The sequence below is a fragment of the Sphaeramia orbicularis genome, chromosome 16 (assembly GCF_902148855.1).
Source record: "Sphaeramia orbicularis chromosome 16, fSphaOr1.1, whole genome shotgun sequence".
Taxonomy (NCBI): Eukaryota; Metazoa; Chordata; class Actinopteri; order Kurtiformes; family Apogonidae; genus Sphaeramia; species Sphaeramia orbicularis.
Window position 1 is genome coordinate 28378720 of NC_043972.1, and position 23595 is coordinate 28402314.

Sequence of the window (23595 nt, forward strand, 5' to 3'; positions counted from 1 at the left end):
AATGTGTTTTTTCACATTTTAACATACTATAATACTAGTTATTTGTCAGATAGTATGAAAAAAACGTTCTTGTAAAAACAACAACAACAACAACAACAAACTGTTAATTACAGTGTAATAACAATTAGCATTTGATTTACACTCAAATATGTTAGTGCAGATCAGACTTATCAAGAGCAGTAAAGTTACAGTAATGGTATGAATGTCAGTGTATGAATGATGCACCTCACTGCAAAATCTAAATCTTACCAAGTGTATTTTTTCTCATTTCTAGTCAAAATATCTTATCACACTTAAAATAAGATATAATCACCTAAAGAGTAACTTTTCAGTGAGATATAAGAACTTATTTTTAGACAACAGATCTTGAAAATGTTATTTCAAGAACTCTTACCAGGATAATTTTCACTTGTTCCATTGGCAGATTTTTTTTGTCTGAACTAAGCAAAAAAAATCTTGAATTAAGTAAAAAAAATAAATAAATAAAAATAAAAAAAAAATTTGCCAATGGAACAAGTGAAACAGATTTGAATAATTGTAGTGACCACTATGCACGAAAAGGTTAAATATTGTAATGTTTTAGTATTGTTATCTTTGCCGTGCAGTAAGCAAACCGACTCCAGACAAACAGATTAAATACAACTCATAATCTAACATCAATCACTTTTTAAAAAAAAATTTTTTTTGGAATTCTTAAAAAAAAAAATACAAATCACAATATTTGTTGAAGAGTAAAATACACGAGTCATGTTGTTGACCTTGCGATGAATTTATTGGGTAAAAGTTACAGAGTACAACAGATAAGCCTAAAGCTATTTACCATAAATAACAAGTGAGTGCATTTATTCATGTGAGCCCAGGCAAACCATGCACATGATCAATGGTCATGGCAGGCTAATAAATACAGTTTTCCAAGGCTAAGTCTACTTTTATGGCTTGATATTAGTCAGGTAGTATAAAGTATGTAATAAATAGTTTGACAGATTGTGTGTGCATTGATGAAATGGGACACTGCTTACTACTTATGGTTGTTATTGTGCCTTACATAGTCCCCACACCTTGCCTGTTATATTTCCAGTTGCAACAGCAGCTAAAGGCAATGCATTTACAAGCAATCTTTTGAAGCGTTTGATGAATTGTGTCGATAGCAAACAGCTCAACCCACTGCTCAGTGACAGTAGTGCTGGGAGAATTAAACATCAGATATCACTGATTTCTTACACAGTTATCAAAGAAACGAGGTTGAAGAAACAATGGTGCGTACTGACTAACCTTCACTGTGTAGGAGCAAAGACACTAGATAAATATTTGTTTAAACCTGTGAACAGAGGCACTGATTTCCCATCTGATTTCAAACTATGTACAGCAGTACGTAGGTAGTAAAACATGGGACAGAAGCGTTAGCATTTAAGGGTATTTTTGTAAAACAACTGTGCAAGAAGTAATTTATTTTACTGTCAGTTTAGAGCAGCAGTGTCCTGTGTCACCACTGGCACAGTTAATATTTAGCTGGTTTTGGGTTAAGTGAACCAATGTTTACTTGACCTCAGTTTAGTGTGGCCAGTTGTTAAAATCAATAAAAGGCTCATAAAAACTGGAGTCCTATCATTATGCCATTGTTCATAAGACTAGCTGCTGAAATGTAAATCATTCCTCACTGGTGATGTTCAGTCATTAAGAAAATGGTCGATAAAGGCATATGTAAAACGTATATATTTGACTTTGCTCATTGCATCTAGAGAGACCTTTAACCTAGTTTGCCTCTGGAGATTTCATTTCTATCCAAAGTGTACAGAATCGAGCAGATGAGAAACCCTTCTTTAGAGCAAACTGCATTCTTGAACTTTATAATTTAGTAAAGTTCTAAATTCAGGATTTAAATCTTGAAAGTGCGAAATAAACAAATCACTTAGTTGCTGACTCTTCTATATTTATTGTCTTTTTTAGAAAAACAGGACACACAAACTTTAACAATGCTGGCTGTAGTTTATTTGGGTATCAAATACATTTTGACTAATGTAACTCCATAAAAGAAGGGACACAATGTAGTTTGTGTTAAATTACATTGGACACAAAGATGTTTATATGTAATTATGAGACCTTTTCAAATATAAATCAGACAAAACTTGCATGTTATTTTGTTCCAACAGCTTGCAACCAAATATCAACATTGATTAAGTAGCTGAAAATTTGAAAGATGCTATCTGGAAATTAAGTCTGACAAACATATGACAAAGCCAGGGTACAGTCATTGTCATTCCAACCTGCTGGATCATTGCCTGATTTATGTGTGTGTGCACAGTCTTCTTTATTACCAGCATTATTAGGTTCTCCCTTCGTCCAAAATCCATTACCTTGCAGGTCAGTCCCATCCACCCACTTCCATCTGCCCTCTCGCACACTGTCAGACAAACCGATCCATCTATTTACATTAAAATTGGATATAAAGTCCAGTACTTGTTTTGTGGTCACAATTGCCAGGTGACCTCCTCTTCCTATACAGTCTTGCTTGCTGTTTTGCCAGGATTTCTCCTCTCCTTTAGCAGAGAAGTAGTAGCATTTGCTGTCGAATCGTACCCATTGCTGTTTGCAGAGTTGAAGCTGAAGTTGAACTAAAGAAAGTACAGAGAGTATTTTAGTTAATATGATCCTGAAAACATTAAGTTATTACTATCACGTGAGTGTCAACTAATTTAAAAGACCAGCTTTTGGCTTGGCCAGCAGATATACAGAATAATAAAATGTTTGGAGTAAATCTTTCATGAACCAAGCAACAAGTCGGCTAAGGGATATGCTATTTTGAATATAAAATTTTTTGATGTCTGTTTATTAGAAGTTCTGTGTAATACTAAACAGAAGGTAAAACAGTACAAGATTTAACAGAGCAGTGCATCAATAACTGTAAGTTGTACACGAACCTTCGACATCACACCTCCCATAACAAATAAGTAAAATAAAATGAAAAACAAGAGTTGAAATTATATTAAACCCTTATTAAAATGTATTTTATGATCAATTCTCTTTGAAGATGAGCATTTAACTTGACACGGGTTATTCAGTTTCAATATGAATGCTTCTATGAAACTGGGTTCATTCTAGTACCTGGCACTTTGCCAGCCTTTTTAGATCCAATAATGAAAGAGAAATTTAGACATATTTCCCCCCAAGATGTACCTAATGATGATCTCAGATAAATGCAAAAAAAAATTTTTACTCTTGCTCTGAGCCATCCCAAAATTAATGACTTTTTGATAAAAATATTGGGGCCAAAAATAGGACCAAAATTGGGACATAAAAAAACTACCGAGGTGTCAGTGCATTTGATCTGGAAAACAAGGCTTGAAATGGTCTTATATACCGCTATAAATAAAGACACTGTTAAATTTGATGATCCTAGTGGTTTTTCTAATACAGATGTGGGTTTTTCATGAATTGACAGTCTCATTCCAGGTTTTGTGCGTAACCCATTGTGTCCACTTGTGTTACATGCAGAACCTGCCCATTTAAACACATATAAATCGTGAGTCATTTTGCAACAGTGGTCATTTTTATGAAACACTGCCTTGCATAAATTAGTTCGATTCCCAAAATGTACCTATGAGAGAATAAAAAGATATTTAAAAAAAAATAGTAGCATGTAATTTTTGTGTCCTTTTTACTGTGTTACATGCAGATTTTTGTATACAAAATAACATAAAAAAAAAAAAAAAAAAAAAATATATATATATATATATATATATATAAAATGTATTTTATCTGAAAAATTGTTTCTCTTTTATCTCAGTAAATATTTCTTTTTAAATAGACCCAAAGTGCTTCCAAACTTGCTTCATAACATTAGTCTACATCTGGTTTGAATTTTTAGCCCCCATGTCCTGTTTTTAGGGACTAGTTTCATAGAAGCACCCATATATAATTCTGCACAAATACAAATGTAAGTAAATGTCTTACCACTTCTCTTGAGTTCAGTGACTTCACTCTGTAATGCATCGCGAGCTGCAGCCACACTGTCGTACTGGCTCTGCAGCAGCTTCATTTCTTCAGACACGTTGCCAGCAGTGATTTTCAGTTGCTCTGTCTCATTTCTAAGAGCATCTCTTTGTTCGGTCATAAAGTTTAACTCTGTCTCTAACTGGCCTCTGCTTTCTGACATGTTGTCAGCAGTAATCTTTAGTTGCATGGTCTGATTTCTGAGGGCATCTCTTTCTTTAGTCAAAGAGCTGTAATTGGTCTGTAACTGGTCTCTGGATTCTGAAAGGTTATTGACATTAATCTTAAGTTGCTCTGTTTGATTTCTAAGGGCATCTCTTTCTTTACTCAAAGAGTTGAAGTTGGTCTGTAAGTGGTCTCTGGTTTCTGTGAGGTTGGTGACATTAATTTGAAGTTGCTCTGTTTGATTTCTAAGGGTGTCTCTTTCTTTAGTCAGGAAGTTGAACTTGTTCTCTAACTGGTTTCTGCTTTCTAACAGGTTGTTGAAGTTTGTCTGTAACTGGATCCATTGAGAGGACAGGTTTTCACTATTGAGCCGACTCATATGCAGTTGGTCCCAATAACTCCTGGCACGGAGACCTACAACCACACCATTACAATCCATTAAAAGACCTTGACATCATCAAAACTACACCAGACTTAATTAGATTATTTACATATTTAGTAATGATTACTTATAGTTACTGTTGGATATGTACTTAAAAACTCTGATTAGGATGACATATGCAGTATAAAAAGTAATCCCAGTACTCTTATCCTATACTGTACATAGCACTGCACTCACTCTGGGCAATCAAAGTAAAGGTCAGAACCAGTAGAAGACACAGCATCCCAAGAAACACAGCCCCAGCTTTAGTCCTCCACGCTGAAATCACACATTACCACAAGACATTAAAGACAAACTGACATTATCAAGTTAAAGCTGGGTTTGAATCTGGCCCTTCTGCACCTCTTCTCCTCAGTGTGAGAGAAAAAAAAAAAGCCTAAATGCTGAAAAATGAAGTCAGTACAGATGTTAAATTGTTGTCAGATGATGTAGTTTTTTGTAGTACTTTGCATTTCTTTTTAAATGTCAAACTGTTTATAATAACTGCAAGGTTTGTTATTAAAAATGATTATGTAGTTGTGTGGATATGGTTTTGCATGCATTCTTACCAGAAGTTTGAAATGTCCCACCGCATTTTGGTTTATCGTCAGCGTGGATCAGATCTAAAGTACTTCCCTTAACCTCTTCTGACTTGCTGTTGAATGTCACTGACATGTCTCAGATTAGTGATCAGAGTTCCTGTTCTCTGTCGTCTTGAGCTATCCAGGAACTGAATCTCCACATGGTGTTAAGACCTTTCTTATAAAGGCTCGATGACTTGCTGACACAGCACAAACATTGGCTGTGAAATGAATCTGAAACTTTTAGAATTTCCTAGTTTTCTGGTCATTTGGTCTGGTCATAATCAAGTTACAAATAAATACAGTGCTATTGATACAACCTCGTAGAACATAGGTAAGATATAACTTTATGTGCTTGTATACTGTGGGTATTTGGTAATTTTTTTGTTTTATATAGAGTTTATTTTGCAGTTTTCAATTACAAAAACACAAAAACAAAGGCTCAGATGTGTATAACCACTTATTACTTGGTTAACTAGCCAGTCCTTACTTAAAGAAAGAGGGGCAGAGGTGGAGGACAGTCACTGGTTGTATTTGATTACTGAACCTGGTTTTCAGCATTAACAGGTCATCAAATATGACATTGATTAAATTCACAAACATGTACACAATGTTCTTTAACTGATAACACATGAACTATTCTAACCTTTCAAATCTTCACTGAACACAGCCATTTTACCATGTCTGAAAAATGACGTATATGAACCTTTGGCGCCTGAAATTCCTTTTGTAGAAATAAGGAAGGAACCACAACATTCAGGATGAACTTTATTTACTTTATTGACAGAATCACTTTGGCTCAGCAATAACCTTGAGATGCCTGGTGTAAATGGGTGACTTGAGATCATTCCACAGTTTCTTTCTTAAAAGTAAAAGAGTCGGAAATTATTGGTTCGATCGAGTAGTGAAGTTCCAGACTACAACTACAACCTGGGAATCACCTTTAAATGCATGAGGCATAACACCTGGAGTCCTGTCATTATGCCATTGTCCATAAGACTAGCTGCTGAAATGTAAATCATTCCTCACTGGTGATGTTCAGTCATTAAGAAAATGGTCGATAAAGGCATATGTAAAACGGATATATTTGACTTTGCTCATTGTATCTAGAGAGACCTTTAACCTAGTTTGCCTCTGGAGATTTCATTTCTGTCCAAAGTGTACAGAATAGAGCAGATGAGAAACCCTTCTTTAGAGCAAACTGGATTCCTGAACTTTATAACTTTTTAAAGTTCTAAATTCAGGATTTAAATCTTGAAAGTGTGAAATAAACAAATCACTTAGTTACTGACTTCTATATTTATTGTCTTTTTCAGAAAAACAGGACACACAAACTTTAACAGTGCTGGCTGTAGTTTATTTGGGTATCAAATACATTTTGACTAATGTAACTCTCCATCAAAAAGGGACACAATGCAGTTTTTGTTAAATTACATTGGACACAAAGATGTTTATATGTAATTATGACACCTTATCAAATATAAATCAGAAAAAGCATGCATGTAATTTTGTTCCAACAGCTTGCAACCAAATATCAACATTGATTAAGTTGCTGAAAATTTGAAAGATGCTATCTGGAAATTAAGTCTGACAAACATATGACAAAGCCAGGTTACAGTTATTGTCATTCCAACCTGCTGGACCATTGCCTGATTTATGTGTGTGTGCACAGTCTTCTTGATTACCAGCATTATTAGGTTCTCCCTCCATCCAAAATCCATTACCTTGCAAGTCAGTCCCATCCACCCACTTCCATCTGCCCTCTCGCACACTGTCAGACAGACCGATCCATCTATTTACATTAAAATTGGATATAAAGTCCAGTACTTGTTTTGTGGTCACAATTGCCAGGTGACCTCCTCTTCCTATACAGTCTTGCTTGCTGTTTTGCCAGGATTTCTCCTCTCCTTTAGCAGAGAAATAGTAGCATTTGTTGTTGAATCCTATCCATCGCTGTTTGCACACTGTAAAATAAGTTTGTAAAATTTACAGCAGAATGTTGTAAAATCATGACATTAAAAACCTGTAAATTAAAAAACAATGAAGCAATGTTCACTCAACAGCAATATTTGGTAAAATCCAAAACCAAATACAACTGTTATTTTAAATGTAGAAATATGTAAAAATAATCCTATTTCTTTGTTGGATTCACAGATTACTGCCGTTTAATCAGATAAATCATAAAAAAACAGTACAATACTGTTAAAATTTAAATAGGACAGTATTAAAATAACAGGCATCTTTTGTCAGTTCGGTCATTTTAACTTAACAGCACTCACACTGTGCACAAATAATTAATAATTAGTGATCCTTTGTATAAGAGCATTTTACCCAAATGAAACTGCATACACTATTATCTCACTTTTTATAAATTGTTTGAAAAATTGATCAGTATATCAGCCCTAGTTCAAAATAAACAGGTGGTACATCTGTTTTGAAAAGAGTAAGAAGTAAAATTGTAGTAAATTTAAAAAATCATGAACTACACTCTCCATATTAAAATAACTCTTAATAGCTAGTGGTTGAAAACACTGGAGTGTTACATTAAAATGTTCCTGATCTGTGTATTTCTTTTCATTCCCCATAAATAAACGCCTGTATTTGAATTTCAAACTACATGAGCTCAGCCTCATCCAATCAGTGAACAGCAGAGTTTGCTGCAGCTGTTTCATTGGATCACGGACTTAACGCGAGAGAGCGGAAGCGGCTCTGCGAAGCTCACGTGACATGTCCGCGCGCTCTCTCATGTGTGCGAAGTCTGCTACTGTTAGGAAGTGTTGACAACGCTGTTCTGTGGAGGAATATGAGTGGGGTAGTGCTGGTAAGCTAACAGTTTCCTACAAAGTTTGAAATGCATGACAGTGTGTCTCTGCTGTACATGTTATGTTTTTTTTCCGTTCGGTTTTGCTAGCTTTGTTCGCTAAAACCTGTCACCTGCCACCTGTGCAGTCAAACATGCTAGCGACACTGAGGGTTTTTTCAGGTGACTGCAGCAGCATTTTGTTGAGCTTCTGAGTTTGTCAGTGCTGTGAATGGGGTGGTTATTTGAGAAAAAAATGAGAAAGAAACTTTTAACACGTTGGTGTTTGTTGAAGTTGCTGCCTTTCTGCAGCAAAAGCTAGAGAAGTTGAGTTTTTTTCTACCTAAATGTGTTGGCGCCACTTCAAGCAGTCATTTTTCCAGGTACCATAAGTCCAGGTGGTTTGATAGCTTAGTCTGCTAAAAATGATTACCTGCCGCTTTTGCAACAAAATACTAGATCGGCTAAAATATGCTTAGAGGTCTTATTTATGTCTTTGTGCAAAAGAAATCAATATAAGTGAATCTCCAAAGGAACTTTGTGTTGGTAAATGCAAGTTATGCAAATTTACAGGATTTCAGTTCTGTTCAACATGTTGATGGTCATATGAACTATGTTTTCAGGTCAAAAATGTCCAATTTCATCACAATTAATGCTATGTTTTCATGTCACAAATGGCCAAGTTATATTTGAACTGAATTTACCTGAAAAACAAATATTCTATTCTTTTTGATTCCCCAATTTTTCTTACAAGATTATATACCACATATCACATGTTTTATTTTTACAGGTTGCAATATGAAGTATGGTGCTGATCCATCCTGCTTATGTTACACCAATATATACATTAAGAATGTCACACGTCACTTTTTAAATCAACAGTTTTCTAATAATAAGCATTTTTACAAAGAAATAACAATTCTATATTGTTATTTACTCTTTAGTATGATGATAAACTATACAATGAATAATTATGATAGTAGTTTTTGCACAGCGGTCATTTCTGGAAACGGTGACATGGCTGCCGAGCATCAGTATGATGGGATCCGTAACAACCATGTCACATCCATCCACTGCCACATTTTGTGTTTTTGTTAAGCTGTTATTGTTTTAGATCCACAATACTAACTATGAATAAGAGGGTAATTAGCAATAGTAAGTATATAAGTTTATTACTAATAAAGTACTGGTATTGACCAGATCATCATGGGTAATATCACGTCCGTCCACCAGCAAAAGTTTTCACATGCATGTGCTATTCAAAATCCAATATTTCTGAAAATAAGTAATAAATAAAATTAATAAAATTAATAAGATGCGCATGAACCTTCGACATCACACCTCCCATAACAAATAAGTAAAATAAAATGAAAGACCTAAGTTGAAATTATATTAAATCCTTATTAAAATGTATTTTATGATCAGTCCTCTTTGAAGATGAGCATTTAACTTGACATGGCTTATTCAGTCTCAATATAAATGCTTCTATGAAACTGGGTTCATTCTAGTACCTGGCACTTTGCCAGCTTTTTAAGACCCAATAATAAAAGAGAAATTTAGACATATTTCCCCCAAGATGTACCTAATGATGATCTCAGATAAATGCAAAAAAAATATTTTACTCTTGCTCTGAGCCATCCCAAAATTAATGACTTTTTGATAAAATATTGGGGCCAAAAATAGGACCAAAATTGGGACATAAAAAACTACCTAGGTGCATTTGATCTGGAAAACAAGGCTTGAAATGGTCTTATATACCGCTATAAATAAAGACACTGTTAAATTTGATGATCCTAGTGGTTTTTCTAATACAGATGTGGGTTTTTCATGAATTGGCAGTCTCATTCCAGGTTTCGTGTGTAACCCATTGTGTCCACTCATGTTACATGCAGAACCTGCCCATTTTAACACATATAAATCGTGAGTCATTTTGCAACAGTGGTCATTTTTGTGAAACATTCTGCCTTGCATAAATTAGTTCGATTCCCAAAATGTATCTGTGAGAGAATAAAAAGATATTCAAATAATAGTAGCATGTAATTTTTGTGTCCATTTTACCATGTTACATGCAGATTTTTGTATACAAAATAACATAAAAAAAAATATAAAAATGTATTTTATCTGAAAAACAGTTTCTCTTTTATCTCAGTATTTTTTTTTTTTAAATAGACCCAAAGTGCTTCCAAACTTGCTTCATAACTTTAGTCTACATCTGGTTTGAATTTTTAGCCCCCATGTCCTGTTTTTAGGGACTAGTTTCATAGAAGCACCCATGTATAATTCTGCACAAATACAAATGTAAGTAAATGTCTTACCGCTTCTCTTGAGTTCAGTGACTTCACTCTGTAATGCATCGCGAGCTGCAGCCACACTGTTGTACTGGCTCTGCAGCAGCTTCATTTCTTCAGACACATTGCCAGCAGTGATTTTCAGTTGCTCTGTCTCATTTCTAAGAGCATCTCTTTGTTCGGTCATAGAGTTTAACTCTGTCTCTAACTGGCCTCTGCTTTCTGACATGTTGTCAGCAGTAATCTTTAGTTGCATGGTCTGATTTCTGAGGGCATCTCTTTCTTTGGTCAAAGAGCTGTAATTGGTCTGTAACTGGTCTCTGGATTCTGAAAGGTTATTGACATTAATCTTAAGTTGCTCTGTTTGATTTCTAAGGGCATCTCTTTCTTTACTCAAAGAGTTGAAGTTGGTCTGTAACTGGTCTCTGCTGTCTAACAGGCTGTTGGCATTGATCTTCATTTGCTTTGTCTCATTTCTGAGGGCATCTCTTTCTTCAGTCAGGGACTTAAACTTAGTCTCTAAGTGGTTTCTGCTTTCTAACAGGTTGTTGAAGTTCGTCTGTAACTGGATCCATTGAGAGGACAGGTTTTCACTATTGAGCCGACTCATATGCAGTTGGTCCCAATAGCTCCTGGCACGGAGACCTACAACCACACCATTAAAATCCATTAAAAGACCTTGACATCATCAAAACTACACCAGACTTAATTAGATTATTTACATATTCAGTAATGATTACTTATAGTTACTGTTGGATATGTACTTAAAAACTCTGATTAGGATGACATATGCAGTATAAAAAGTAATCCCAGTACTCTTATCCTATACTGTACATAGCACTGCACTCACTCTGGGCAATCAAAGTAAAGGTCAGAACCAGTAGAAGACACAGCATCCCAAGAAACACAGCCCCAGCTTTAGTCCTCCACGCTGAAATCACACATTACCACAAGATGTTAAAGACAAATTGGCGTTATATTTCAAGTTAAAGCTGGGTTTGAATCTGGCCCTTCTGCACTTCTTCTCCTCAGTGTGAGAGAAAAAAAACCCTAAATGCTGAAAAAAGAAGTCAGTACAGATTAGGGCTGTGCAATTAATCGAAATTCAATTATGATTTCGATTATTACACACAACGATTACAAAAATTATGTAATCGAGAAAAAAGATTATTAATTTTGAGTTGTTTTAATTCACGCGCACGCAAGCTACCATGAGCTGCTCTGCCCCGCCCTCCTCTAAGCTACAGCTGCCTGCTAGCCGGCAGGTCCACCCCAAGAGGAAAGTTGTACCTAGTGGTCTGGAAAAATGGCAGGAGAATCACAGCAGAAGTGCTTGGTAAACAAAAAAGGCAAGTCAAATTCAATTGTATGGAATCACTTGGGGTTTGATGAAGAGCAAAAACCCATTATGTGCAAAAAGTGTTTCGTAGTTGTGTCCGCACCGACTGGTAACACAGCAAACCTTTTTAACCATCTAAAGTTTAACCACCGCGACCTTTATCATAATCTTATGAAAAACTAAAACACATAAAAAAAACTCTGTCTACAACTTCGTCCGCAATGCAATCTTCAGTCTCCGAATCTCTTTACGCTGCAACTTCCATATTAACCTAACTGAAACCTCATGGCACGCCACTGAATTTACTGTGTTTCATACTACATTGAACATACTTGAATTTATAATTTGCACTTTACGTGAGTTTTTTTTTATTGCTCCAGTTCTATGGCAAGTCTAGAGCAGTTTAATTCCAGTGCACTATTTGTTTACAAAAGGAAACATACTTGAATTTACAGTATACTTATTTGCATTCAAAGATTTTTTTGTTTCGTACAAAAGTGAACATACTTTGTTTTAATGGTTAAAAGCTTTATTTATATTTAAAGAGTATATCTTACATTGTTTTGCAAGAAAAAAATAAACAACTTTAAGGTTAACAAATAATCGTTTTTAATAATCGTGATTTCAATTATTGCTAAAATAATCGTGATTATTTTTTTTTCTATAATGGAGCAGCCCTAGTACAGATGTTAAATTGTTGTCAGATGATGTAGTTTTTTGTAGTACTTTGCATTTCTTTTTAAATGTCAAACTGTTTATAATAACTGCAAGGTTTGTTATTAAAAATGGTTATGTAGTTGTGTGGATATGGTTTTGCATGCATTCTTACCAGAAGTTTGAAATGTCCCACCGCATTTTGGTTTATCGTCAGCGTGGATCAGATCTAAAGTACTTCCCTTAACCTCTTCTGACTTGCTGTTGAATGTCACTGACATGTCTCAGATTAGTGATCAGAGTTCCTGTTCTCTGTGGTCTTGAGCTATCCAGGAACTGAATCTCCACATGGTGTTAAGACCTTTCTTATAAAGGCTCGATGACTTGCTGATACAGCACATACATTGGCTGTGAAATGAATCTGAAACTTTTAGAATTTCCTGGTTTTCTGGTCATTTGGTCTGGTCATATTCAGGTTACAAATAAATACAGTGCTACTGATACAACCTCTTAGAACAGGGGTCACCAATCCTGGTCCTCGAGGGCCGGTATCCTGCATGTTTTAGATGTTTCCCTCTTCCAGCACACCTGACGGTCATTATCAGGCTTCTGCAGAGCTTGATGATAGGCTTATCATTTGAATCAGGTGTGTTGGAAGAGGGATACATCTAAAACATGCAGGATTCCAGCCCTCGAGGACCAGGATTGGTGACCCCTGTCTTAGAACATAGGTAAGATATAACTTTATACGCTTGTATACTATGTGTATTTGGTCATTTTTTGTTTTATATATTGTTTATTTTGCAGTTTTCAATAACAAAAACACAAAAACAAAGGCTCAGATGTGTATAACCACTTATTACTTGGTTAACTAGCCAGTCCTTACTTAAAGAAAGAGGGGCAGAGGTGGAGGACAGTCACTGGTTGTATTTGATTACCAAACCTGGTTTTCAGCATTAACAGGTCATCAAATATGACATTGATTAAAGTCACAAACATGTACACAATGTTCTTTAACTGATAACACATGAACTATTCTAACCTTTCAGATCTTCACTGAACACAGCCATTTTACCATGTCTGAAAAATGACGTATATGAACCTTTGGCGCCTGAAATTCCTTTTGTAGAAATAAGGAAGGAACCACAACATTCAGGATGAACTTTATTTACTTTATTGACAGAATCACTTTGGCTCAGCAATAACCTTGAGATGCCTGGTGTAAATGAGTCACTTGAGATCATTCCACAGTTTCTTTCTTAAAAGTAAAAGAGTCGGAAATTATTGGTTCGATCGAGCAGTGAAGTTCCAGACTACAACTACAACCTGGGAATCACCTTCAATCACCTTTGCCAGTCTTCTTAAGTATGTGTGAGCTTGTGGGTTTGCATATATATGTGTGTGTGTATGTGTGTGTGCGGGTGAGTGGGTGGGTGTGGGTAGGGGGCGGTACTGATTTTTAAACTGATATGTAAAGCACTTTGTGCTACAGTTTTTAATGTATGAAAAGTGCTATATAAATAAAGATTATTATTATTATTATTATTATTATTATTATTAAATGCATGAGGCATAACAACTGGAGTCCTATCATCGTGCCATTGTTCATAAGACTAGCTGCTGAAATGTAAATCATTCCTCACTGGTGATGTTCAGTCATTAAGAAAATGGTCGATAAAGGCATATGTAAAACGCATATATTTGACTTTGCTCATTGTATCTAGAGAGACCTTTAACCTAGTTTGCCTCTGGAGATTTCATTTCTGTCCAAAGTGTACAGAATAGAGCAGATGAGAAACCCTTCTTTAGAGCAAACTGGATTCCTGAACTTTATAACTTTTTAAAGTTCTAAATTCAGGATTTAAATCTTGAAAGTGTGAAATAAACAAATCACTTAGTTACTGACTCTTCTATATTTATTGTCTTTTTCAGAAAAACAGGACACACAAACTTTAACAATGGTGGCTGTAGTTTATTTGGGTATCAAATACATTTTGACTAATGTAACTCTCCATAAAAAAGGGACACAATGCAGTTTTTGTTAAATTACATTGGACACAAAGATGTTTATATGTAATTATGACACCTTATCAAATATAAATCAGAAAAAGCATGCATGTAATTTTGTTCCAACAGCTTGCAACCAAATATCAACATTGATTAAGTAGCTGAAAATTTGAAAGATGCTATCTGGAAATTAAGTCTGACAAACATATGACAAAGCCAGGTTACAGTTATTGTCATTCCAACCTGCTGGACCATTGCCTGATTTATGTGTGTGTGCACAGTCTTCTTGATTACCAAAATTATTAGGTTCTCCCTCCATCCAAAATCCATTACCTTGCAGGTCAGTCCCATCCACCCACTTCCATCTGCCCTCTCGCACACTGTCAGACAGACCGATCCAACTATTTTCATTAAAATTGGATATAAAGTCCAGTACTTATTTTGTGGTCACAATTGCCAGGTGACCTCCTCTTCCTATACAGTCTTGCTTGCTGTTTTGCCAGGATTTCTCCTCTCCTTTAGCAGAGAAATAGTAGCATTTGTTGTTGAATCCTATCCATCGCTGTTTGCACACTGTAAAATAAGTTTGTAAAATTTACAGCAGAATGTTGTAAAATCATGACATTAAAAACCTGTAAATTAAAAAACAATGAAGCAATGTTCACTTAACAGCAATATTTGGTAAAATCCAAAACCAAATACAACTGTTATTTTAAATGTAGAAATATGTAAAAAATAATCCTATTTCTTTGTTGGATTCACAGATTACTGCCGTTTAATCAGATAAATCATAAAAAAACAGTACAATACTGTTAAAATTTAAATAGGACAGTGTTAAAATAACAGGCATCTTTTGTCAGTTCGGTCATTTTAACTTAACAGCACTCACACTGTGCACAAATAATTAATAATTAGTAATCCTTTGTATAAGAGCATTTTACCCAAATGAAACTGCATACACTATTATCTCACTTTTTACAAACTGTTTGAAAAATTGATCAGTATATCAGCCCTAGTTCAAAATAAACAGGTGGTACATCTGTTTTGAAAAGAGTAAAAAGTAAAATTGTAGTAAATTTAAAAAATCATGAACTACACTCTCCATATTAAAATAACTCTTAATAGCTAGTGGTTGAAAACACTGGAGTGTTACATTAAAATGTTCCTGATCTGTGTATTTCTTTTCATTCCCCCATAAATAAACGCCTGTATTTGAATTTCAAACTACATGAGCTCAGCCTCATCCAATCAGTGAACAGCAGAGTTTGCTGCAGCTGTTTCATTGGATCACGGACTTAACGCGAGAGAGCGGAAGCAGTTCTGCGAAGCTCACGTGACATGTCTGCGCGCTCTCTCATGTGTGCGAAGTCTGCTACTGTTAGGAAGTGTTGACAACGCTGTTCTGTGGAGGAATATGAGTGGGGTAGTGCTGGTAAGCTAACAGTTTCCTTCAAAGTTTGAAATGCATGACAGTGTGTCTCTGCTGTACATGTTATGTTTTTTTTCCGTTCGGTTTTGCTAGCTTTGTTCGCGAAAACCTGTCACCTGCCACCTGTGCAGTCAAACATGCTAGCGACACTGAGGGTTTTTTCAGGTGACTGCAACAGCATTTTGTTGAGCTTCTGAGTTTGTCAGTGCTGTGAATGGGGTGGTTATTTGAGAAAAAAATGAGAAAGAAACTTTTAACACGTTGGTGTTTGTTGAAGTTGCTGCCTTTCTGCAGCAAAAACTAGAGAAGTTGAGTTTTTTTCTTCCTAAATGTGTTGGCGCCACTTCAAGTAGTCATTTTTCCAGGTACCATAAGTCCAGGTGGTTTGATAGCTTAGTCTGCTAAAAATGATTACCTGCCGCTTTTGCAACAAAATACTAGATCGGCTAAAACTTGCTAAGAGGTCTTATTTATGTCTTTGTGCAAAAGAAATCAATATCAATGAATCCCCAAAGGAACTTTGTGTTGGTAAATGCAAGTTATGCAAATTTACAGGATTTCAGTTTTTTTGCAACATGTTGATGGTCATATGAACTATGTTTTCAGGTCAAAAATGTCCAATTTCATCACAATTAATGCTATATTTTTATGTCACAAATGGCCAAGTTATATTTTAACTGAATTTACCTGAAAAACAAAAGAAATATTCTATTCTTTTAGATTCCCCAATTTTTCTAACAAGGTTATATACCACATATCACGTTTTATTTTAACAGGTTGCAATATGGAGTATTGTGCTGATCCATCCTGTTTATGTTACGCAAATACATACATTAAGAATGTCACACGTCACTTTTTAAATCAACAGTTTTCTAATAATAAGCGTTTTTATAAAGAAATAACAATTTTATATTGTTATTTACTCTTTAGTATGATGATAAACTATACAATAAATAATTCTGATACTAGTTTTTGCACGGGGATCATTTGTGGAAACGGTGACATGGCTGCGAAGCATTAGTATGATGGGATCCGTAACAACCATGTCACATCCATCCACTGCCACATTTTGTGTTTTTTGTTAAGCTGTTATTGTTTTAGATCCACAATACTAACATTTATGAATAAGAGGATAATTAGCAATAGTAAGTACATAAGTTTGTTACTAATAAAGTACTGGTATTGACCAGATCATCATGGGTAATGTCACGTCCGTCCACCAGTAAAAGTTTTCACATACACGTACTATTCAAAATCCCATATTTCTGAAAATAAGTAATAAATAATAAATAAAATAAAATTAGTAAGTTGTACACGAACCTTCGACATCACACCTCCCATAACAAATAAGGAGAATAAAATGAAAAACAAGAGTTAAAATTATATTAAATCCTTATTAAAATGTATTTTATGATCAATCCTCTTTGAAGATGGGCATTTAACTTGACATGGCTTATTCAGTTTCAATATGAATGCTTCTATGAAACTGGGTTCATTTTGGTACCTGGCACTTTGCCAGCTTTTTTAGATCCAATAATGAAAGAGAAATTTAGACATATTTCCCTAAAGATGTACCTAATGATGATCTCAGATAAATGCAAAAAAAAAAATTTTTACTCTTGCTCTGAGCCATCCCAAAATTAATGACTTTTTGATAAAAATATTGGGGCCAAAAATAGGACCAAAATTGGGACATAAAAACTACCAAGGTGTCAGTGCATTTGATCTGGAAAACAAGGCTTGAAATGGTCTTATATACCGCTATAAATAAAGACACTGTTAAATTTGATGATCCTAGTGGTTTTTCTTATCCAGACGTAGGTTTTTCATGAATTGGTAGTCTCATTCCAGGTTTCATGCGTAACCCATTGTGTCCACTCATGTTACATGCAGAACCTGCCCATTTAAACACATATAAATCTTGAGTCATTTTGCAACAGTGGTCATTTTTGTGAAATACTCTGCCTTGCATATATTAGTTCGATTCCCAACATGTACCTGTGGGAGAATGAAGAGATATTCAAAAAATAGTAGCATGTAATTTTTGTGTCCTTTTTACTGTTACATGCAGATTTTTGTATACAAAATAACATTAAAAAATATATAAAAATGTATTTTATCTGAAAAATTGTTTCTCTTTTATCTCAGTAAATTATTATTATTATTATTATTATTATTATTATTATTATTACCTCCGCCAAGGAGGTTATGTTTTTGCCAGGGTTTGTTTTTTTTGTTTGTCTGTCTGTTTGTTTGTCTGTTCGTTAGTGTGCAACATAACTCAAAAAGTTGTGGACAGATTTGGATGAAATTTTCAGGGTTTGTTGGAAATGGGATAAGGAAGAAATGATTAAATTTTGGTGGTGATCGGGGGGGGGGGGGGGGGGGGGTGCACTGATCGTTACTGTGCAACATAACTCAAAAAGTTATGGACAGATTTGGATGAAATTTTCAGGGTTTGTTGGAAATGGGATAAGGAAGAAATGATTAAATTTTGGTGGTGATCGGGGGTGGGGGGGCCCATGGGGGGGGGGCATTGATCGTTAGTGTGCAACATAACTCAAAAAGTTATGGACAGATTTGGGTGAAATTTTCAGGGTTTGTTGGAAATGGGATAAGGAAGAAATGATTAAATTTTGGTGGTGATCGGGGGGGGCACTGATCAGCCTTGGCGGAGGTCTGCGCTCTCCGAGTGCTTCTAGTTATTATTATTATTATTATTTTTTTTAAATAGACCCAACGTGCTTCCAAACTTGTTTCATAACATTAGTCTACATCTGGTTTGAATTTTTAGCCCCCATGTCCTGTTTTTAGGGACTAGTTTCATAGAAGCACCCATATATAATTCTGCACAAATACAGATGTAAGTAAATGTCTTACCACTTCTCTTGAGTTCAGTGACTTCACTCTGTAATGCATCACGAGCTGCAGCCACACTGTTGTACTTGCTCTGCAGCAACTTCATTTCTTCAGACACACTGCCGGCAGTGATTTTCAGTTGCTCTATCTCATTTCTAAGAGCATCTCTTTCTTTGGTCATAGAGTTTAACTCTGTCTCTAACTGGCCTCTGCTTTCTGACATGTTGTCAGCAGTAATCTTTAGTTGCATGGTCTGATTTCTGAGGGCATCTCTTTCTTTAGTTAAAGAGCTGTAATTGGTCTGTAACTGGTCTCTGGATTCTGAAAGGTTATTGACATTAATCTTAAGTTGCTCTGTTTGATTTCTAAGGGTATCTCTTTCTTTACTCAAAGAGTTGAAGTTGGTCTGTAACTGGTCTCTGGTTTCTGTGAGGTTGTTGACATTAATTTTAAGTTGCTCTGTTTGATTTCTAAGGGTATCTCTTTCTTTACTCAAAGAGTTGAAGTTGGTCTGTAACTGGTCTCTGGTTCCTGTGAGGTTGTTGACATTAATTTTAAGTTGCTCTGTTTGATTTCTAAGGGTATCTCTTTCTTTACTCAAAGAGTTGAAGTTGGTCTGTAACCGGTCTCTGCTGTCTAACATGTTGTTGGCATTAATCTTCATTTGCTTTGTCTCATTTCTGAGGGCATCTCTTTCTTCAGTCAGAGACTTAAACTCTTTCTCTAACTGGTTTCTGCTTTCTGACAGGTTGTTGAAGTTCATCTGTAACTGGATCCATTGAGAGGACAGGTTTTCACTATTGAGCCGACTCATATGCAGTTGGTCCCAATAACTGCTGGCATGGAGACCTGCAACCACACCATTACAATCCATTAAAAGACCTTGACATCATCAAAACTACACCAGACTTAATTAAATTATTTACATATTTGGAGATTATTACTTATAGTTACTGTTGGATATGAACTATAAACTCTGATTAGGGTGACATATGCAGTATAAAAAGTAATCCCAGTACTCTTATCCTCTGCTGTACATAGCACTGCACTCACTCTGGGCAATCAAGGTAAAGGTCAGAACCAGTAGAAGACACAGCATCCCAAGAAACACAGCCCCAGCTTTAGTCCTCCACGCTGAAATCACACATTACCACAAGACATTAAAGACAAACTGACATTATCAAGTTAAAGCTGGGTTTGAATCTGGCCCTTCTGCACCTCTTCTCCTCAGTGTGGGAGAAAAAAAAAGCCAAATGCTGAAAAATGAAGTCAGTACAGATGTTAAATTGCTGCCAGATTATTTAGTTTTTTGTAGTACTTTGCATTTCTTTTTAAATGTCAAACTGTTTATAATAACTGCAAGGTTTGTTATTAAAATGGTTATATAGTTGAGTGGATATGGTTTTGCATGCATTCTTACCAGAAGTTTGAAATGTCCCACCGCATTTTGGTTTATCATCATCGTTGATCAGATCTAAAGTACTTCCCCAAACCTCTTCTGACTTGCAGTTGAATGTCACTGGCATGTCTCAGATTGGTAATCAGTGTTCCCGTTCTCTGTGGTCTTGAGCTATCCAGCAACTGAATTTCCACATAGTGTTAAGACCTTTCTTATAAAGGCTCGATGACTTGCTGACACAGCACATACATGGGCTGTGAAATTAATCTGAAACGTTTAGAATTTCCTGGTTTTCTGGTCATGTGGTCTGGTCATAATCAAGTTACAAATAAATACAGTACTACTGATACAACCTCTTAGGGTGTATTCACACCTGCCTTGTTTGGTTCGTTTAAAGCGAACCCGAGTTCGTTTGTTTGGTTCGGACCTTTTGGGCTGGTGTGAATAAAAACCACCAATCTCTGTTCTGGACCAAACAAGCGAACCGAGACCCAGCTGAGGAGGTGGTCTCGGCGCGGTACCATACAAACCCTGGTGTGATTTGTTTGAGGTGTGAAAGCAGCCCGGACCCGATCCGACACAGTTGGTTTTTTTTTATGATTCTGGAAAAAAAAAAAGTACAGCTAGCTAGGTTCGATTAGTCACTGCTAACTTCTGTTTAGCTTAGCTGCAAAAGTGTATATAGGACAAGTGCTAAGCTCTGCGTTGCTTCAAGCTAGAGAGGTTGCAAAAAAATAAAATAAATATGTGGAAATATGAAGTGGACCCGCTGGATTTCAGAGCATCGTGCTGAGAGAAGCCCTTCTTCAGTGATGTAAAGATTGAACTCCTGCCACTTTTCTCCAGTGAGAGCAGTGAGAGTTTCTCCTGTTGGTCGTGACAATATGATGTGGCTGTGAGGGTGATGGTGGCAGGGACCAGTGGTGACTGTGTGATTATGTCTAAGGCCTTCCTGCTGTTGGACTTTCTGCCAGCTACTGTACAGGCAGATTACTCTGCAGTAAAGGAGAAAACTGCTAGATGCTTTTAGACAAAGACATTATTTACACTGTTTCAGAGCTAACCTTGCTGCTCACCGTAGTGCCCCAGGTGAAAGCCTTCATGTCTATGTAGCTGATGTAAGAAAGGTAGTACGAGGGGCTTTCCCCAGCTATGGTGAAGCAGCTCAGAGTGAAGAAAAATTTCACAGATTCCTAGCTGGACTTGATCCCTGCCTCAGAGCCAAATGTTAGGAACAGGGGTGACTGATTTGGAAGAAGCCCTAGTTATTGCAGGCTGCTGTGACATGGCTCATGAGACCCTAAGAAGTGACTATACCTACCCTGTCAGCTCTGGTCAAATAAGTCAAACCACCCATGTGCACTCTATCTCGGAGGATGCTGGCTGGCAATGTGTGATGGACAGGCTGTCAGAGGAATAAAGGAAATGACTATTCTTCTACTCTTACACTGCCCTCACTGAGTGAGGTGCTGGTACTGGTGGGTGTTTCCCCCTCCGGGCCTGCAGACCATCTCCCCGAGTTTGCTGGTTACCTGGAGCCCAACCCTCAAAGTAAGAGTGAGTGTGTGGTACCTCACACGCTCACATCAGTGAAGAATTGTATGACAACAGTTAGGCTTCTTAACCCTCCCTGGTGACTGAGCTCCTCACTCTTTCTCTAAGGGTGCGCCCAGCCACCCTATGGAGGAAACTCATTTTGACCGCTTGTATCTGAGATCTTGTATTTTCGGTCATGACCCAAAGCTCATAACCAAAGGTGAGAGTAGGAATGTAGATTCACCGGTAAATGGAGAGCTTCACCTTTCGACTCAGCTCCTTCTTCACCACGACAGACCGACACAACAACCACATCACTGCAGACGCTGCACCGATCCGCCTGTCAATCTCACGTTCCATCCTTCCTTCACTCGTGAACAAGACCCCGAGATACTTGAACTCCTCCAATTGGGGCGAGGACTCCCCACAGACCTAGAGAGGACAGGCCACCTTTTTTCGGTCGAGAATCATGGACTCGGATTTAGGAGTGCTGATCCTCCTCCCACTCGCTTCACACTTGGCAGCAAATGACCCCAGTGCATGGTGAAGGTCCAGGTTTGATAAGGCCAACAAGACAACATCATCTGCGAAAAGCAGAGATGAAATCCTGTGGTCCCCAAACTGGACCCCCTCCAGCCCCTGGCTGCGCCTAGAAATTCTCTCCATAAAGATTATGAACAGAACTGGTGACAAAGGGCAGCTACTTAATTTTATTTGACTATTATTTATGTTTTATTGATTATGTTGTAATTGTAATTGTGTGTTTTTAACTTGACTCTTTTCCATTTTTGTAAAGCACTGTGAATTGCCCTGTGCATGAATTGTGCTATACAAATAAATTTGCCTGGACTTGCCTTGCCAGCTCAGGAATGGGAACTGACATTACATGACATTATTACAGGGCAGTCAGCAAAATTGGTTCCTTCTTTTGCAGAATAATCGAATGCCAAGACGTGTTTATTACGAAACATGTTAAGAAACTCTTTTCGGGAAGCTGCCATGTCATTCACCACACAGCTGCTTACATTACAGACTTTTGGGTGCAACTGTAGCAGGGTATAATAACCATATACAATAGCAATAGCATTAATATCCTGATATCCTTTAACCTTAACAGATTTTTTTCCACTCTGGCATCCATTTGAGTTCATTTGAGTCACTCAGTAACAATTGGTTGCCATCGTGTGGCAGAGGGACATAGATCAGTACATCCACAGGTAATGGTGAATCAGAACATCTGCTGATGTACTCACCTGCCTGGAGTATTCCTTAGGTATTTTTCTGACCAGAGCCAGGGCCTGTTTATATACTCATCTGTAAGCAGATCTATCTGAGTTCTGGTTCAGTGTTGGTTCTTTACCACAAAATGTTTGAAACACTCAGTTTGTTCAGAGGCAATTCACCATTATAGTTTTTGTCATTTGCAAGAAAATATTCTTTCATTTCAAATTTACACCTTCAAAACAGTTCACACATATGATTGACAAAAGTCTTTGTTTGCAAAATGCTCCATTGACACGGTTCAACTCTTATTTGTGCTATCTGTCTGTTCCCTTTGTTATTGTTATTGATTGTGCCAAAAATGGCAACAAATCACATCACAGTATGAACTGGATTCTACTTTTACAGGCACTGTAAAATGAGTCTTGTATTGCTGTGCTCAGATTGTTTCATGTTGTTCTTTTTGTCTGGTCCTAGTCTTATTTGTTTCAATACAAGCCCCTTAAATCCATATTTATGAATAATTAAGACAGTGGTGTTATGTTTTATGAATGGATAAGGACTGATGTCTGATTACAGAGCTGTTTAAAGGAATGCCTCACAGGCACTTAATGGATTCATAAAAATTATGCAAAAAAGATGCAAAAAATTCTCTGCTGAGAAGGTGATGATGATCAAGTGGTTTCCTTGTTTCTTGTTTTCTTGTTAACTATTCCTGTTATAAGGATGTGGATGTGTAGAATGTTATAACATTGTACAATAGTAGAATGATAACTGCATAGATTTGGGTTGCTTCATTTCTTTGCATCAGGATTGCTTGGATTGGCTTTTAAAAATGACAGGCAGTCAGCAAAACTGGGAAAAGGGAAGCAAAGCAAAAGTTTGTACATGGTAAGACATGTATTG

General features: G+C 36.5%; 1 protein-coding gene across 2 annotated transcripts; it reads right to left on the reverse strand.

The window, feature by feature from the left end:
* Positions 1-526: 526 nt before the first annotated feature.
* LOC115436448 (CD209 antigen-like) lies at positions 527-20103 on the reverse strand. 2 transcript variants are annotated; one of them, XM_030159333.1, is made up of 5 exons: positions 19954-20103; positions 19587-19667; positions 18832-19382; positions 10273-10801; positions 527-2612 (listed from the first exon to the last, which is right to left on the reverse strand). In XM_030159333.1, exons 1-5 carry the CDS (start codon positions 20057-20059, stop codon positions 2212-2214), a joined length of 1668 nt encoding a protein of 555 aa, XP_030015193.1. In that variant the 5' UTR covers positions 20060-20103; the 3' UTR covers positions 527-2211. The 2 variants fall into 2 exon arrangements, with proteins under 2 accessions (XP_030015193.1, XP_030015194.1); XM_030159334.1 differs by lacking the exons at positions 527-2612; positions 10273-10801 and adding an exon at positions 14347-14818 and having other exon boundaries at positions 18555-19382.
* Between the last annotated feature and the right edge of the window lie 3492 nt (positions 20104-23595).

Coding starts and splice junctions, on each gene's coding strand:
- LOC115436448 (XM_030159333.1), bottom strand. CDS start 20,059: ATGCCAGTGACATTCAACTGCAAGTCAGAAGAGGTTTGGGGAAGTACT. Junction 19,383..19,586: donor CTTTACCTTGATTGCCCAGA/GTGAGTGCAGTG, acceptor GTGTGGTTGCAG/GTCTCCATGCCAGCAGTTAT. Junction 10,802..18,831: donor CCAGAGACCAGTTACAGACC/AATTACAGCTCT, acceptor CAGTTACAGACG/AACTTCAACAACCTGTTAGA.